The 16,676-nt window shown below is 43.5% G+C and overlaps 1 protein-coding gene across 4 annotated transcripts in view; it reads right to left on the reverse strand.

Moving 5' to 3' along the window:
* LOC105465096 (tetratricopeptide repeat domain 39C) overlaps positions 1-16,676 on the reverse strand; it is a 120,068-nt gene that overhangs the window by 100,920 nt on the left and 2,472 nt on the right. Inside the window, exon 2 of one of the 4 annotated variants that reach the window (XM_011713351.3) lies at positions 12-13,276. The exons of the other annotated variants lie outside the window; for them this stretch is intronic. Within the exon in view, the coding sequence (XP_011711653.2) occupies positions 13,213-13,276 (64 nt within the window). The 3' untranslated portion in view covers positions 12-13,212. Of the gene's footprint in view, positions 1-11; positions 13,277-16,676 lie in introns of those variants that run through there. 4 annotated transcript variants of the gene reach the window in all.

Here is a 16,676-nt window from a genome sequence, read left to right on the forward strand (position 1 = left end):
AACCCTGTGTCAGGAGGAAGCAAAGCAAAGTCAAGAATCTGAAAGATCATGGTAACTACAGGTCAGAGAGTAAGGAAAGAACACAGCAATGGAAGACAAGGCTACCAAATGGCATAATTGGAGAAAGCACTGGTTACTGATTGATTGATTGACTGAGACAGAGTCTCACACTGCTGCCCAGGCTAGAGTACCCAGGCATGATCTTGGCTCACTGCAACCTCCACCTCCCAGGTTCAAGCGATTCTCATGCCTAAGCCTCCCAAGTAGCTGGGATTACAGGCATGTGCCACCACGCCCAGCTAATTTTTGTATTTTCAGCAGAGACAGGCTCTCGCCATGTTGGCCAGGCTGGTCTCAAACTCCTGGTCTCAAGTGATCCACTCACTCGTCTTTGCCTTCCAAAGTGCTGGGACTACAATTGTGAGCCACCGCACCCAGCCAGCATTGATCTTTTCAATGAAGGTTAATATGGATTCTAAAGCTGGTTAAAACCAAAGTCATTGCCAATTTAAAGCTATTTTACTTTTCTGTTTTTCTACAAACCACTGTATAAAAGGAGGAAATATGAGTCTATTTTATAGCATGAGCTAACTGGGATTTGTACAGTCACGGCCTGGAAATAATACAACACAAATCATTTTAAAATACAGGTTGGGCATCCTAATCCACAAATCTGAAACCCAAAATGCTCCAAAATCTGAAACTTTTTGAGGGCTGGCATGCTGCCCCAAGTGAAAAATTCTACTCCTGATCTCACGTGACGTTCACAGCCAAAATGCAGTCAAAACTTTGTTTCACATAGAAAATTATTTAAAACATTGTACAAAATTACCTTCAAGTTATACGCAAAAAATGTATATGAAACACAAATGAATTCTGTTTAGACTTGGGTCCCATTCCTAAAATATCTCATTATGTATAAGCAAATATTCCAAAATCTGAAAAACATCTGAAATCCAACACACTTCCAGTCCTAAGCATTTAGGATAAGGGATACTCAATCTTTATACGAAAAAAATGAGATAAGGCAGTGATGGTCAAGGGGCAAACCAAGCAGGCCCAAGCTATGCCAGATAAATCCTGCCACAGATTTTGGTCCTAATCCTAAAAGCAATGGGAGGCTGAATTAGTTTTCTGTGGCTGTTGGAATAAATTACCATAAACCTGGGGGCTAAAAGCAAGAGAAATGTATTCTCTTACAGTTCTGTAGACTAGAAGTGTGACATCAGTGTCACTGGGCTGAAATGGAGGTATCGGCAGGGCCACATTCCCTGGGGAGGCTCTAGGGGTAAGCCCATTCCATGCCTCTTCCATCCTCTGGTGAGTGGCTGCATTCGGGCTTAGGGCAGCTGTGGCTCTAATCTTCAAGGTCAATGTCTTCAAATCTCTCTCTTGATGTTTCCATTTTGCCTTCTCCTGCGTGTGTATAAAATCTCTTTCTGCCTCCCTCTTACAACGATACATGTGATTGCATTTAGGGCCCATCGACATAATCCAGGATAATCCCCCATCTCAAGATCCTTAACTTAATCACACCTGCAAGGCACCTTTTATTCTTTTCCTTATAAGGTGGCACTGAGAAGTTCTAGGGATTAGATACCTTTTGGAGGACCATTTTTCAGCCTACCAGAGAGGCTGCAAAAGAGATTTTAGTGGCGAGTCATGCAATTAAGACTTGAAGGTTGGACAGATCACTCTGGTGGAGGTAAAGTAAAGGCAGGGAGGATATAATGAAGCCAGCTGAGCCAGTGCAAGTGTCCAAGTGAGAGATGAGGGTGGCCTGGACTAAGCGGTAGTAGTAAAGATGAAGAGAAGTGGATGGATTCAACAGACACTTGGTAGGCAAAAGTGGCAGACAATAAAGGTGAGTAAGACAGAGGTGCCAAGAGCCTTCCAGTGTGTACAACCAGGTTTCAGGTGGTACAATCCACTGAGCCTGAGAGCCCCGGAAGAAGACCAGGGCTAGAAAACTGACCTGCAATCTTGCTAGGTCCACATAATACTATTCAGCATAAAAACAGGGTTCTTTTGGAGGAACCAGCATATACTCTAGGGCTGGGAGCAGATCTTCCACTCACAATCTTTTTCACTTGGGTTTGGTAAACCTTAATTTTCTATGTGCAAGGTGATGGTAAAAGACTTACCCTTGGAGGATGGGCGCAGTGGCTCATGCCTGTAATCCCAGCACTTTGGGAGGCCAAGGCGGCCGGATCACTTGCAGTCAAGAGTTCGAGACCAGCCTGGCCAACATGACGAAATTCCGACTCTACTTAAAAAAAAAAAAAAAAAAAAAATACAAAAGTAGCCGGGTGTGGTGGTACATGCCTGTAGTCCCAGCTAGTCAGGAGGCTGAGGCATGAGAATCACTTAAATCCGGGAATTGGAGGCTGCAATGGGCTGAGATCGAGCCACCACTGCACTCTAGCCTGGACAAGAGTAAGACTCTGTCTCAAAAAAAAAAAAAAAAAAAAAAAAAAAAAAAAAACAGTCGGGTGTGGTGGCTCATGTCTATAATCCCAGCACTGTGGGAGGCCGAGGCAGGCAGATTGCCTGAGGTTAGGAGTTGAAGACCAGGCTGGCCAACATGGTGAACCCCTGTTTCTACTAAAAATACAAAAAAAAAAAAAAATTAGCCAGGCATGGTGGTGGGTGCCTATCATCCCAGCTACTCAGGAGGCTGAGGCTGGAGAATCGCTTGAACCTGGGAGGTGGAGGTTGCAGTGTGTCGAGATCATGCCACTGCACTCTAGCCTGGTGGCAGAGCGAGACTCTGTCTCCAAAAAAAAAAAAAAAAATGAAAAAATGAAAAAGCCTATCCTTGGGGCTGTTGAGAGAATTAGGATTAAGGATGAAATGCACACGACACAATGACGCACGAACAGTGCAGCTATGACCCACCCACTCGACCCCCAACCACTGTCGTTGTTTGCCTGTGCAGGCATTTAAGCAAAGATCAACAGACTTCTATGATTACAAGAATGCACTACTTCTAACTTTATTCAGATTCCTCTCTAGTTTTGCTTAATTCATATTCACTTATTGCTAAGTCTCAATAGTCATTAAGAGTTACTGGTATGTTCTGAAAACAATTCTTCAGATTAGTCAATTTTTAAATAGTTTTTCTCAATGTATCATTAATATGTATTAAATATCTTCCTAAGATATTAAATATCTTCAGCAATAGTTCCTTCTCTACCTTACATCATACAAATAAATAGGCAATTCATCTCTATTCTATGCTAATGGCACGTGGAGAGAGCATTGATAAGCAATTTACAAAGAGGACATCCAAACCACATTTCTCAACTACAAAGACTTTCTAACTCATCCTTCAACAAGGACTATTTTAAAAGTAACAAAATTAATCAAGATATTTTCATTATAAACAGTGTGGAGATTCCTTAAAGAATTAAAAGTAGATCTACCATTTGATGCAGCAATCCCACTACTGGGTATTTACTCAGAGGAAAATAAGTCATTATATGAAAAAGACACATGTACATGCATGTTGATAGCAGCACAATTCACAACTGCAAAAATAGAAAACCAGCCCAAATTTCCACCAATCAATGAACGGATAAAGAAAATGTGGTATAAATATACCATGAACTACTACTCAGCCATGAAAAAAATGAAATAATCACATTCCCAGCAACCTGGATGCAGCTGGAGACCATTATTCTAAGTGAAGTAACTCAGGAATGGAAAACCAAACATCGTATGTTCTCACTTATATGGGGAGCTAAGCTATGAGGACACAAAGGCATAAGAATGCCTTTGGGGACTCGGTGGGGGAAGGGTGGGAGGGGGGTGACGGATAAAAGACTACACATTGAGTACAGTGTACACTGCTTGGGTGACAGGTACACCAAAATCTCAGAAATCACCACTAAATAACTTATCCATGTAACCAAACACTACCCGTTCCTCCCAAACTATTGAAATTTAAAAGATATTTTCATTATTTTCTCAAAGAGCTTTAAGCTATAATGAGATTCCTCTATTATATGTGGCATAATCTACAAATTGCAGAAATGATTTGAGGATTAAACACATCTGGCCGGGTGTGGTGGCTCACGCCTATAATCCCAGCACTTTAGGAAGCCAAGGTGGGTGGATTACCTAGGTCAAGAGTTCAAGACCAACCTGTCCAACACAGAAAAACCCCATCTCTACTAAGAATACAAAACTTAGCCAGGTGTGGTGGTGCACGCCTGTAATCCCAGCTACTCAGGAGGCTGAGACAAGAGAATCACTTGAACCCAGGAGGCGGAGGTTGCACTGAGCTGAGATCACACCACTGCACTCCAGCGTGGGCGACACAGCGAGACTCTGTCTCACAAAAACAACAACAACGAAACCACACACATCTATTTATACAAGCAACCCAAACACTAATTAATTTTAGGAAATCATTTAAAAATATTACACACGGGTGCAGTGGCCCATGCCTGTAATCGAAGCACTTTGGGAGGCAGAGATGGGTGGATCACCTGAGGTCAGGAGTTCGAGACCAGCCTGATCAATATGGTGAAACCCCATCTCTACTAAAAATGCAAAAATTAGCCAGGCGTGGTGGCATGTGCCTGTAGTCCCAGATACTCAGGAGGCTGAAACAGGATAATTGCTTGAACCCGGGAAGCAGAGGTTGCAGTGAGCTGAGATCACACCACTGCACTCCAGCCTGGGTGACAGAGCAAGACTCCATCTCAAAAAACAATAATAAATAAATAAAAATATTACAGACTTCTCTATTTTTCAGTTAAAAGTCATTTCAAAGGGAAGCTAGACACATTCTTCATAATAACATTTTGTGTGAACTAGTTCTCAGCAAACAACTCGGAATGTCATAGAAAATGTCCATCTTTCACTAAGGCATCTACATTTTTCTTCAGTTTTTAGTAGCGTATAGGTCGAGAAAATTTCATTTGGGTTTATATTACTATTCACAGGCTTCCTTAAGTATAAATTTCTAGACTTTAGTAGAATAGCTCTTTGATGAATGTTTTACAACTCAACATTCTTCCATTAGGAGAAAAGATCCCAATTTCAAGTTAGCCTCAACTACTCTCTCTCATAAGCCCAGCCCAGATCCAAAATGTCACACAAGGGCTACAGAAAATCACTGAAGCATTCTCACCTTGTCATTTTTACATTGGTAATTTCTCCAGACAAGAATCTCTGAGAATTCCACCAGAGCAGGTCCTGCCACTTTGGCTAAACTTCTAACTAGTTTATAAGTAGTTTAGGCTTTTCCCCACACCACGGCCCTTTCCCACCTCCCCTTTTTTTCCCCCCATGCTATTTCAAGAGGGGTAATTTCTAGCTCAATTTGTAATTTTGATAACTCAAAGTAATGAGTGTCTCACCAATCATCAATACAGAAATAACCAAAAATAGATTTGGAGCCACATGGTTGACAGCTGAGGCAAATGGCATTCCACATGTAAACAAAACTCTTTTCTGTGCAACTAAATCGATGCAAACCTGGCTATAGTGTGGAGAAAAGTCAGTAGCCCAATTCCTTCATCAACTGTAGGCCTGGAAAAGCAGCCCCCATATAGCCTTGGATAGGTCAAGAGTCACATCAGGCCAGGTGCAGTGGCTCACCCTGTAATCCCAGCACTTTGGGAGGCTGAGGTAGGAAACTGCTTGAGCTCAGGAGTGCCTGGCCAACACAGCAAGACCTCATGTCTAATAAAAAATAAAAAATTAGCCGGGTGTGGTAGCACAGGCCTGTAGTCCCAGCTACTCAGGAGGCTAAGGCGGGAGGATGGTTTGAGCCCAAGAGATCAAGGCTATAGTGAGCTATGATCATGCCACTGCACTGCAGCCTGGATGACAGAGTGAGGCCCTATCTCAAAAAAAAAAAAAAAAAAAAAAAAATCACAAGAGACGTGTGCAGCTGATCAATTCCAACATGCTACTTTATTTTAGGCCTAACTAAAGATGCAGGTGTGCATAATTTGCAAGACAGAATGATATCAAGTTCTTTCTTGTTCCAGATATCAGTAGACAACACATAACTTGAGATTTTGCAATTTACCATTCAAAATTGGGGAAGAGGGGAAGCACTCAAAGCCTTGCCAGTGACCCATTCTATTGGAAGCGATCCTAGAGGCCGTGCAGCATGAATTTCAGTTTAGTATTATTGCTTTTTTTCTTTCAAGACGGAGTCTCGCACAGTGGCGTGATAGCTCACTGCAAGCTCTGCCTCCTGGGTTCAAGTGATTCTCCCTGCCTCAGCCTCCTGAGTAGCTGGGATTACAGGCACCCACCACCACACCCGGCTAATTTTGTATTTTTAGTAGAGACAGGGTTTCACCATGTTGGCCAGGCTGGTCTCGAACTCCTGACCTCAAGTGACCTGCCTGCCTCGACCTCCCAAAGTGCTAGGATCATAGGTGTGAGCCACTGTGCCCAGCTGATTGCTTCTTAATTGTTTCTCTGTCATTTAGCAAATTCAACTTGAATTTGGATTCAAAATGTCATTTCCCTCTTCTTGTCCTGTCCTGTTAGAATAGTACCAATAGTACCAGTTCCATTTGCAAGAGAGAGAATGATACAAATATTTGCAAATCTGTTTATCTTTGATGCTTATTTTATGGAGTGATAATTTAATGAAGTACAACCCAAAGGATGGCTGCTGCAGACGGAAGGAGGCAGCAAAAAACAATAATCTGTGTGCTAAGAAGGCCAAAGTGGAAAGAGCAGCTATTATAACACTCAGCTGCAGACACTGGGAGTGAGGCGCACTACGCTCAGACTTTTCCATGTCTTCCTGGAAAAGCCCTACCCAAAAGGAGCACTCTGGTGCACCTGAGCATGTAAAACAGGCTGAGCTAACAGGTATTATGGGATGCAACTGACGTCATGGTTGAGGGTAGGACCAGGGAAAGCTCTGCCTATCTGTGTATCAAGGTGCCCTATAACATACTACATTATGTGGCTTTCCTTTCCTAATTACTTCTAAGTACAAGCTCAACAGAAAATCATGAAGCATCTGACCCTATTTCCTCACATTTTAGAAGCATCCCATATGCTTCTAGAGACCATGGAACTTTGAGACAACTGTGCCCTGATTCACAGGGATTTAGCCTTTGATTTTTAACTAAATTTCTGTTTGTTTAACTTGCATAACCTACTTAGCAAAAAAAAAAAAAAAAAAACTTGCTCACTTCCTGGGAAGCATATAGGCCAGTTTATACTTTGAGATTCAAAGTTAGGAAGAGTTGGGTGGGAACAGGGCAGGAAAATAAAAGTCACCTAGAGGCTGGCGAGACACAGGTCCTATAAGCTAGATCCATGTGGAGTATGAAGAAGGGAAGAATCTCAGTAGTTCTCCATCCACATGGCAAGGCACAGAGAAACCTGAGCTGACATACCTTTCTGGAGCTGTTTGGGCCCTAGAAGCAGTCTGTGTGTGACTGGTAGGGGCAGTGTGACCCAGGGGACCCAACACTAAGGGCTCTTCACCTCTCAAGGAACCCTACACCTGGCCTCTGTCCTGGTGCCTGCTGTCACCAACGCAACAGAGACACTCCCTTCTCCACCTCTCTCCTTCAGCCACAGCTGTGCCAGCCTGGGCAGCCTCGTCCCTTCCTACAGCCCCACTCTGTCTGGAGAAAGACCCCACTACTGTGCTGTTCTAAGGAGGCTGGGGGATTCAGCCACAGAGACCAAATCTGGCTCTAAACCTTGCCGTCCCAAGCTCAGTGCCTCTCAATGCAGACATTCTGGAAACCCGTGGGACCGTTTTGGGGTGACATGATGACTGTAGTGGAATGGGACCAACGACCCAAGGCTTCCTGCAACGTATGAGATCATCCAGCACACTGTCTCATGTCCCACAAAACTTCTGAACATGTCCTGGAAGTTCACACAGATGAAAAACTGTTTATTTAGTTCTAGAATCTACCTCCATTTATGTAGAAACACAAAATATTCCTTACACTGCTTGAATACACAGTTTATCAAGATTTGTTTATAATTATGGAAAACCATGTCACCAACAGCAACACTGCTTGTGGCATCTGAGTTGTCAACAAACTGCAGCTAAACCAGGTTGCATTTGTATATCACCTGCCAATATTTAACAGTGATACTGAAAGCTCCTTTTAATATATTTAAAGCCAAATAAATTATTGAAGATACATGAAATCCTGGATACAAATACATTTCATTAATACATTTATTTCATTTCTGTCACCCAATATTCCTTAGGATACGTAGCATACTGAAACTTATGTCATGAAAATGTCATGTCGAAATTGTTTTATTTTGGAGGCCGGGCATAGTGGCTTACAAGTCTAATCCCAGCACTTTCGGAGGCCAAGACGGGCAAATCAGTTGAGGCCAGGAGTTCAAGACCAGCCCAGCCAACATGGCAGAACCCCGTCTCTACCAAAAATACAAAAATTAGCTGGGTGTGGTGGCACGCACCTGTAGACCCAGTTAATTAGGAGGCTGAGGCACAAGAATCTCTTGAACCCAGGAGGTGGAGGTTGCAGTGAGCTGAGATCATGCCACTGCACTCCAGCCTGGGAGATAGAGCGAGACTGTCAAAGCAAACAAACAAACAAAACATAACTATTTATTTTGGGTTTGAATCTTGTTTTTCAACCTTACTCTGAAACTGTCCTCAGGAGTCGGCTGCCACTCAACTATCCTATAAACATTTTTTCAATTCATCGTCTAATCCTGGACACCTATTAAAGGCAACGGTCTCTAAAGGTCTTGGTGTGCAGAAGGATTTAACGATGGGAGATATGTTTTCTGAGACACTCTGTCAGCACACATCCTATGTCTTAACACAGGAAATTAATACCATCCTGACAAAGAAGGCCTGGTTCATTGCAAAAATGTCACACTTCTTATTAAAACCACTTCAACAGCCAGTATTTTGCCTTGGTAGGTTAGGGTTATTTCCCTCCTTCCCTTAACATTTATGAGTAAGTTTGGTCTGTTACTTTCTTTATTTTAAAGCATACCTGCTCTTTTATCTCCTTCTCTGCAGCACCTTCTCACCTTCTCCTAAATCCAAATTTCTTCATCATACAAGGGTGCAGTCATCTAACTACTTCATTTTATCATCGGATAAAGGTATGCTGAGCATTTACACTTTAAAAATACATGTAGGCCGGGCGCGGTGGCTCACGCCTGTAATCCCAGCACTTTGGGAGGCTGAGGCAGGCAGATCACAAGGTCAGAAGTTCAAGACCAGCCTGACCAACATGGTGAAACCTCGTCTCTACTAAAAATACAAAAATTAGCCAGGCGTGGTGGTACATGCCTGTAGTCCCAGCTACTCAGGAGGCTGAGTTTGGAGAATTACTTGAACCTGGGAGGCGGAGGTTGCAGTGAGCCAAGATCAGCCACTGCACTCCAGCCTGGGAGGGAGAGCAAGACTCCGCCTCAAAAAAAAAAAAAAAAAAATACACACACACACACACACACACACGTAATTTTATTTGGGCATTCTATTGATTTTTAGACATTGTATGTGTGAGTAGGTTACTTCATCTATCAACTTCATTTCAGGATCATAAAAGGGGAATTACAAAATATTTGTTAGTAAAAAGGGGCATTCGGTGTGACAGAGTCGAGAGTCACTGCTCTAGCAAGCTTCCCCTTCTGGCCACCAGGTTCTCCCAGAGACCAGTTCTTCCTGAAACGCAGGACCTGGCTTTTGGAGTCTGGCAGTTACATTTCTACTTTCTCATGCCAGGCAGGCAAATCACATCAGAACATTATCACAGCACCACCCCTGAGGGGTACCCCAGAGCCCTAAAAGGGATCAGATGGGAGATGCAAAAGTCCCACCAGTTGGGCTGGCCTCCTTGTCAGTGCACACAACGCTGAGTAGAGAACAGCTCAGAGAGCAGCCATCCTGAGTTACAATGCCCAGGTCAGGTGCAGCTGACACCTGTGACCTCTTTGGAAGCAGGAGACTGAGTGTCATTAGGGCCCAGCTTTCCTTGCGATGGCACTGTTGAGACCCGCACGTGGCTTTGCTTCCCACTGCTCCTACTCAGCACAGGGCAGCCTGGACGTTCCAAGGCAAAGGCAGTCACAGGGCCAGGCAGGAGCTCTGGCAACTGCTTATGAGAAGCAGAACATCAATATTAGGGCCTGTCTGGAACACCTTAAATGGGGTCAAGAGACACACCCATGCCATCAGAATAGGAGGCAGTGATGAGGAACAAGGCTTTCAGAGCTCCTACATGGCAGATGCCTCCTGGGCTGCACTTCCTGACTGCAAATAAAGGGGAGCTGCTATGCCTTTAAGAACTTGGACCCCCACATAACTCCAGCAACCTCAGGAAGGCCAGGAACACCTGGAGAGGAAGTCCAGGTATTACCCATCTCTACAATCTCAGCCCTCTCATGCAGACAGGTGGACGTGTAAACAATTTTGATGCAACACAAGTGCCGGATAAAGGTAAGGACGGGATGCCACAGGAGTGCAGAAGAGTCATACAACCTTTTTCCAGGAATCTCAGCTGTGTCTGGAAGAGCAAGATATACCTGGCTGGATGATGCAAACTATTCCAGCACAACTAGCATGGAAGGGATAAGGGAAGCAGACAGGGCCAGATCACAGGACATCGGAGGCCAGGCCAGGATGCTGGGCTTTATCCTACACAAGACTGGGAGCCACGAAGGGTCTAAAGCTTGGAGTGACAGCTCCCTGAGACAGATCTCTCTGGGGGTTTGATGGATAGCTTCTGGGTGTCAGAGTGCAATTTGCATACTGCTGAAGAAACTTGCCCCAAAATGGCTTTGACAGGACACATGTGAATCCTTTTACTGTAGAAGTTCTGTTAAAGAGGTAGACAGCACATGGTCACACCCAGACTCTGGAGCCAGGCAGCCCAGTTTCAACCCCAGCACTCCCCACTACTGCTGCAAGACCCGAGCTGGGCCACTTCACGTCCCTGGGCTCTTCCTCCTCCCTCTGTCTAAGGGAGATAATAAAGGCATCCCTCACACAGCTGGCAGGGGCATTAAACGAGGAGAAAAGTTCAGGCAAGGCTGGGGCTGTGGGCTGGCTCACAGTAAATGCCATCTAGTATTTATCATTATGGGTTTACATTGATGTACACAAGAAAAATAAAGTCACCTAAAGCCAGTGAGTTCACAGATATTACAGCTTTGAACAAGACTAAGTGTTAAAGTGACTCTATTTGAGGTAGATTTGAATAAAGGTATGAAGCAATGCCTCCTTGAAGGAACGACCTGCCTCTCACCATTCTCCTGTTCACGGCAGACACTCTGTGAACACAGACTTTTAAAGAGATGGACTTCCTGACTCTCTAGGGGCTTTCTCTGTAATAACTGAGTTTTCCTGTAAGACAGGAGTAACTACCTTACATATGTGTAGGTATATTTCGTGTGTTCTGAAATTCTTGAGCAAGAAGGAAGAGATGGAGAAAGCAACCTCAGCTAGGGAAAAGGGTGGTGCAAACCACCAACCATCTTTACATAAGAAAAGTCCCAGCTTGGCAGGAGAATCCCTTGAACCCAGGAGGCGGAGGTTGCAGTGAGCCAAGATCATGCCATTGCACTCTAGCCTGGGCGACGGAGCAAGACTCCGTCTCAGAAAAAAGAAAAGAAAAGAAAAGCCCCAGCTCAATCATCAAATCCACTTCAAGGAGCCATGACTTTCTCTTCCTACACAGCACATGCATGAATAATTCTACATAAAAACATGTATTCGCAGTCTCTTGTTCAGAAACTGGAATGCATTCTCCCCATGTTAGCCCACAAAGGCTATTCAACCGCCAAACGGACCCACGTTACAGAATGAGCAGCAGACTCGTGACTTTAGGGTGTTGGGAGGAGAGTAAGTGCTGAAAGAGGTGCTGTGTAAGACAGGGACCAGTCCTTCCCCACCCAACCCGACTCTTTCCACAGGGTAGACCAAGCACTGGGCAGTTTTGAAATTAATTCATCTTTGCCACACAGCCATCTACTTTTCTGTACTTTTTTGATACTCTCTCTCCTCCCTGAGTCCTCTGTAGCCTCTTCCAGTCCCACTGCTGCAGCTCGGTAAATAGGATTACCCTGGCAAAGGAGACCAGGTGCGAAAGTGGCATTTCAGGAACTAAAACAGGCTGTGTGAAAGGTCTAGACTCCTGAAATAGCACATTTGGGGATCTACAAGTGGTTTCCTGTAACTAGGATAGAAAGTGCTTCCATGTTTCAATATTACTTCTCTCTCCCTTTTTAAAAAAATCCTCATCAAAACTTTATTTCACTCAATACAGCTTCTTTCAACTAAATTAAGGAAAAAAGGTAATCTCACTCAACCTGTTAATACAATACAGTCAGCCCTCATTATCCACGAGTTCCACAACCAGCCGCAGATCAAGCATACTTGGGAAAAAAACGTTGCATTAGTACTAAATGTGCAGACTTTTTCCCGTGTCACTATTCCCTAACCAACACAGTATAACAACTATCTACATAGCGTTTACATGATATTAGGTATTAAAAGTTACTAGATGATTTCAGGTATATGGGAGGATGTGTGTAGGTGATACACAAATACTGTGCCATTTTCTATCAGGGATTTGAGCATCCACAGATTTTGGTATCCACCGGGGGTCCTGGAATCAATCCCCCATGGATACTGACGGATAACTACATATGTGACTTAAGAGAACACATTCTTTTAAAGGCTCGCATCTTTTGCTTTGTGTATTTGTACAAGGGTACACTTGTACACACTTACAGAGACTTACATACACTACAGCACAGGTATTTTTTTCCTGATAATTTCCTCCAAACTATCCTATTATTCTACAGGCAGTTGCATTTTAAAAGGAATCTCAATTAAGCCAAATGAATCTTTAATGAATATTTAATTAGGACCTTTTCAGACAGTGTAACAGTTGGGGGGAAAAAGATGCCTTTTTCCAACACACCACTGAGTTGAAGAGGATGGAAAACGTCGACAGATGAGCTTCCTGTCTTTCCCGCCAGTTCCCTTAAACCATTTCTGCTTTTCATTGCTTCTCCTTTTCTTACATGTCTGCATCTGTGGACTCTCCTATTGTCTCCAGGAGCAAGGCAGAGACACATTCTCATCTGTGAGCCGCCGAACTGTCTAGAAAACATGGGCAGCCTGCAAGTCCTTCCTGTCCTCCCGAGAATCTGACATGGTTTGAGGCAGATAAGAGGCTCAGAGGCCTGCTGACTCAACATCTCTTACAAGTGCCTTTGAGTTTTTCCAGGAAGCACCAAGGTTTTCTCAGAAGTCAAAAAGCTCTTTCTGTAAAAGGCCAGAGAGGAGGTATTTTAGGCTTTGCATGCCATATGGTCTCTGACGCTACTTATTTCTGCAGGTGTAGTGCACAAGCAGCCACAGACCACACATAACCAAATGAGCGTGGCTGTGTCTCAGAACGTATTTACAAAAACCGGTGTCAGGCTAGAATTGGCCCACAGGCCATAGTTTACCCACTCCTGGATTATATGGAACCATCTGTATAACACTGGCTCTGCAATCAACATGCTCACAAAATGAGTCCCACAGATCCTATGGCTTTCTCATATGGCTTTGTCGTATGTGCCAAAAACTGTGTTAAATAATTTAGGGTCCACACATTCATTTTACGCACACTCACGTTACTTACCATAAATTTTTCTTGCTTTGTATTTTAATACGTTTGCCATTTTATAGTTTAAAACGGAAAAGAAAGTGTCACAATTCATAGCAACTATGTACCCATAAACACTCATACTAACCATATATGTTTCCTATTTTAGTTGACAATGACTAAGTAGGACTCTTTAATAATATCTACAGCCAGAAACTGGTAGTAGCCCTGGCAGAGGTAAAAACTGCAGAAGTCTTAGGATCAAAAAGAATGCCAAGAGTTAAAGCGGGAGATGGGCTGGTAACCTCAAGCGGGGAGGAGGCAGGCTCAGCATCAGGCCAGCAGAAATAAGAACTGCGAAGCTCATTTGGATCAGAAGCTCCGAACATCTCACGCTCCTCAGGCCTCCATGTGGTTCATTTCTGCCAGTCCTCTGTTAAAAAGTAATATTTCAAGCCATAAAGAGAAAAAAAGGTGGCGACATTAGGATCCTGAAGTCCCAAGGAGCCAAGAGTGAATTATGGCTGTGACAGCCACGCTGTGGACGATGGTCATGGTGAAAAGTGAGTTGACGAGACACCTAGTAGCAAAGTAACCCTGAGAAAAGCACCGACCATGGGAAACACGGACTGACCAGCGGTAGGAAGAAAATAAGTGTAGAACAAGCCATCCTATGTGATGGCCTAGTAATACTGGTGAGCGTGCAGTTCTGACCACTCTTTTCCCAATGTCATTTCATGTCTCCACGTGGGTTTTTCTGTTGTTTCCTCTCCTAGGTTTCCGTTTAAACCTCACCACCTCTCACATTCTCCTTTTCCCCTTGCCCCGCCCCTCCCAACTCCTCATTCAACTGATTCACTTCTACCCCATCATAAAGCTCAGGCATCACTTCCTCCACAAAACTGTCCTTCAGGCTGGGTTAGACGCTGCTTCTCTTTTCTTCTACAGGCTCCAGGGGACAATGGTTATGTCTCCCAGCCTCCCTATCACCATCAGCTTTACCTACGCCTACACTGCAGCATCGAAACATCTAGCATGTGTCTTTGGCACCTAACCCACAGCCTATCTTATGTGCCTGAGCAACTGAAGGTCTGAGTGCATGTCACATATGCAAACAGCGAGGGAGGAAGGGAATGAGTGTCTGTGTGTGAAGGGGCAGTGACTGCTGATAGACTAGCGCACTGGGCACTAAGACCAATATCAGGAACTTGACTTCAGGTGGTCAAGATCACGAACTTAAAAACATATGGACTTGGGTTCAAAGCAGGAGCGCCCTCCAGCAGGACAAATCTATCCTGACCTCTGGGAAAACACCTCAAAGTGCATAATGGTGGCTCAGCACCACCAAAGGGCAGTTTGTTGCTACATTATTACTATAGTTCCAACAAAAAGGCAGCTACAGTTTCAAATCCCAACCAGGGAGCTGTCCTATATTCCAAAATAAGGCTTCTACTGTGCATATATTTCTAATTCCTATATGCCTAATATCTGAATTATACAATCCAGACTTGCCACGAATTCAGAGTGGCCTTCACAATAATCTGTTTCTACAAAGTAACCATTTCTCATTAGGCAGCAGTTGATAAACTTTCACCATTCTAGTAAGGTGGCATGAGAAAATGATCTTCTTGCTTTAATAAAAAATATTGTTACACTAGATATAAAATATGTTTCCACTGTTAAAGTGTAAAAGTAAGACTCTGGAAGGTTTACTAGTAGAGGAAGGGTGTCCCCCCTGTGATAAACAATCATTAAAAAAGGAGACAGAGAGGGTAATTTGCCCATCCCTCTTATGTAGATAAAATGAGCCAGCAGTGTGCTCCTTAAACACTTACCAAGTCACTGCTGAGCCTTCAGCAGGCCATTTGACTTTGGAACAGAAAGAGAAGTTTCCCAATGTATAACAGAATCTTAAATCCTTCATACGTAATACATAAGATGAACTTTAAATAGAAAAGCCACCTGCACACAGGACATTGTGTCTTGTACTCGAACTACACTGTGAAGAAGCAAGCACAATACTAGTGGGGACAGCACCACTTACAGAAGCTAGCTAGAGTTTATTGAGTGCTTACACTTAGCCAGGGGCCATGGATTATTTCTTTTAATTGTAACCACCACACAATAATGTGGGTACTCTTATTGTTACTCCTATTTTACAGGTAAGGAAGCAAATTTTGAGAAACCAAAGTCAGCAGCCACAAAAGTGGCAAAAGTAAGACTGGAACCCAGGTTGCAGGACTCTTGTCCATGATCACACCTGTACGCAACTGTGCTTTCCAAAACATACATCAGAAGCACCTTTTGGGAGGTAGGAAGAACGCAATGATTGTCCACACCACAAACAAATCAGACGGAGCCAAGGAAAACTGATAGGATGATACCATCTTTGTCTACCTCTGTCTTTTTCCCTCCCATCATCTCTAAAAAAGGCTTTTTAAAACAAGGTCGCAGAGCAGATGACAAATTATTATAAATTTAGTGAGGGAGGCAGAATGGTAAAATGAAAAGAGTCCTTGATATAGAACTATAGTGTTTGTGTCCTGGTCCATAGTAAAAACTAAGTCTCATGAGCCTCGTTATAAAACTGTCACGATAAGATACACCTCACTCTTTTGTTGTCATGAGAATAGTGAGGATATATAAGGGAATGTGTCTAGCACTGTGCTTGGCAGAAAAGAGGTACTACAGTTTTTTTCCCTTCTTTATCTTCAGTTCCCATTTCAAAATACAAGCAGACAGCACCTAGCTATACAATGTAAATATTCCCTGGGCACCTCCAACGCACTCAACTACAGAGAAATATCTCTGAAGGGGCATCTCTCTGCTGGTGCTGTGGGAGAGTTTTCCAACCACTCATATACTGCCTTCTATTAACAGTGCATAAAATTTTCTAGATAAAGCAAAAATTCCATGCTTTCAATGTAAAGGTAGTATTTTAGCCTACTAATGCAGAAAAGGAAGGGGAAAAAAAGACCATTAAAATAAACATCACAGGAGACTTCAAAGCCATAAGTACTGAAATATGCAAGTACCTAAATCATCAACTAAAAAGAGTAAATTTGACTCTAC

This window comes from Macaca nemestrina, chromosome 19 (assembly GCF_043159975.1).
Source record: "Macaca nemestrina isolate mMacNem1 chromosome 19, mMacNem.hap1, whole genome shotgun sequence".
NCBI classification, from domain to species: Eukaryota; Metazoa; Chordata; class Mammalia; order Primates; family Cercopithecidae; genus Macaca; species Macaca nemestrina.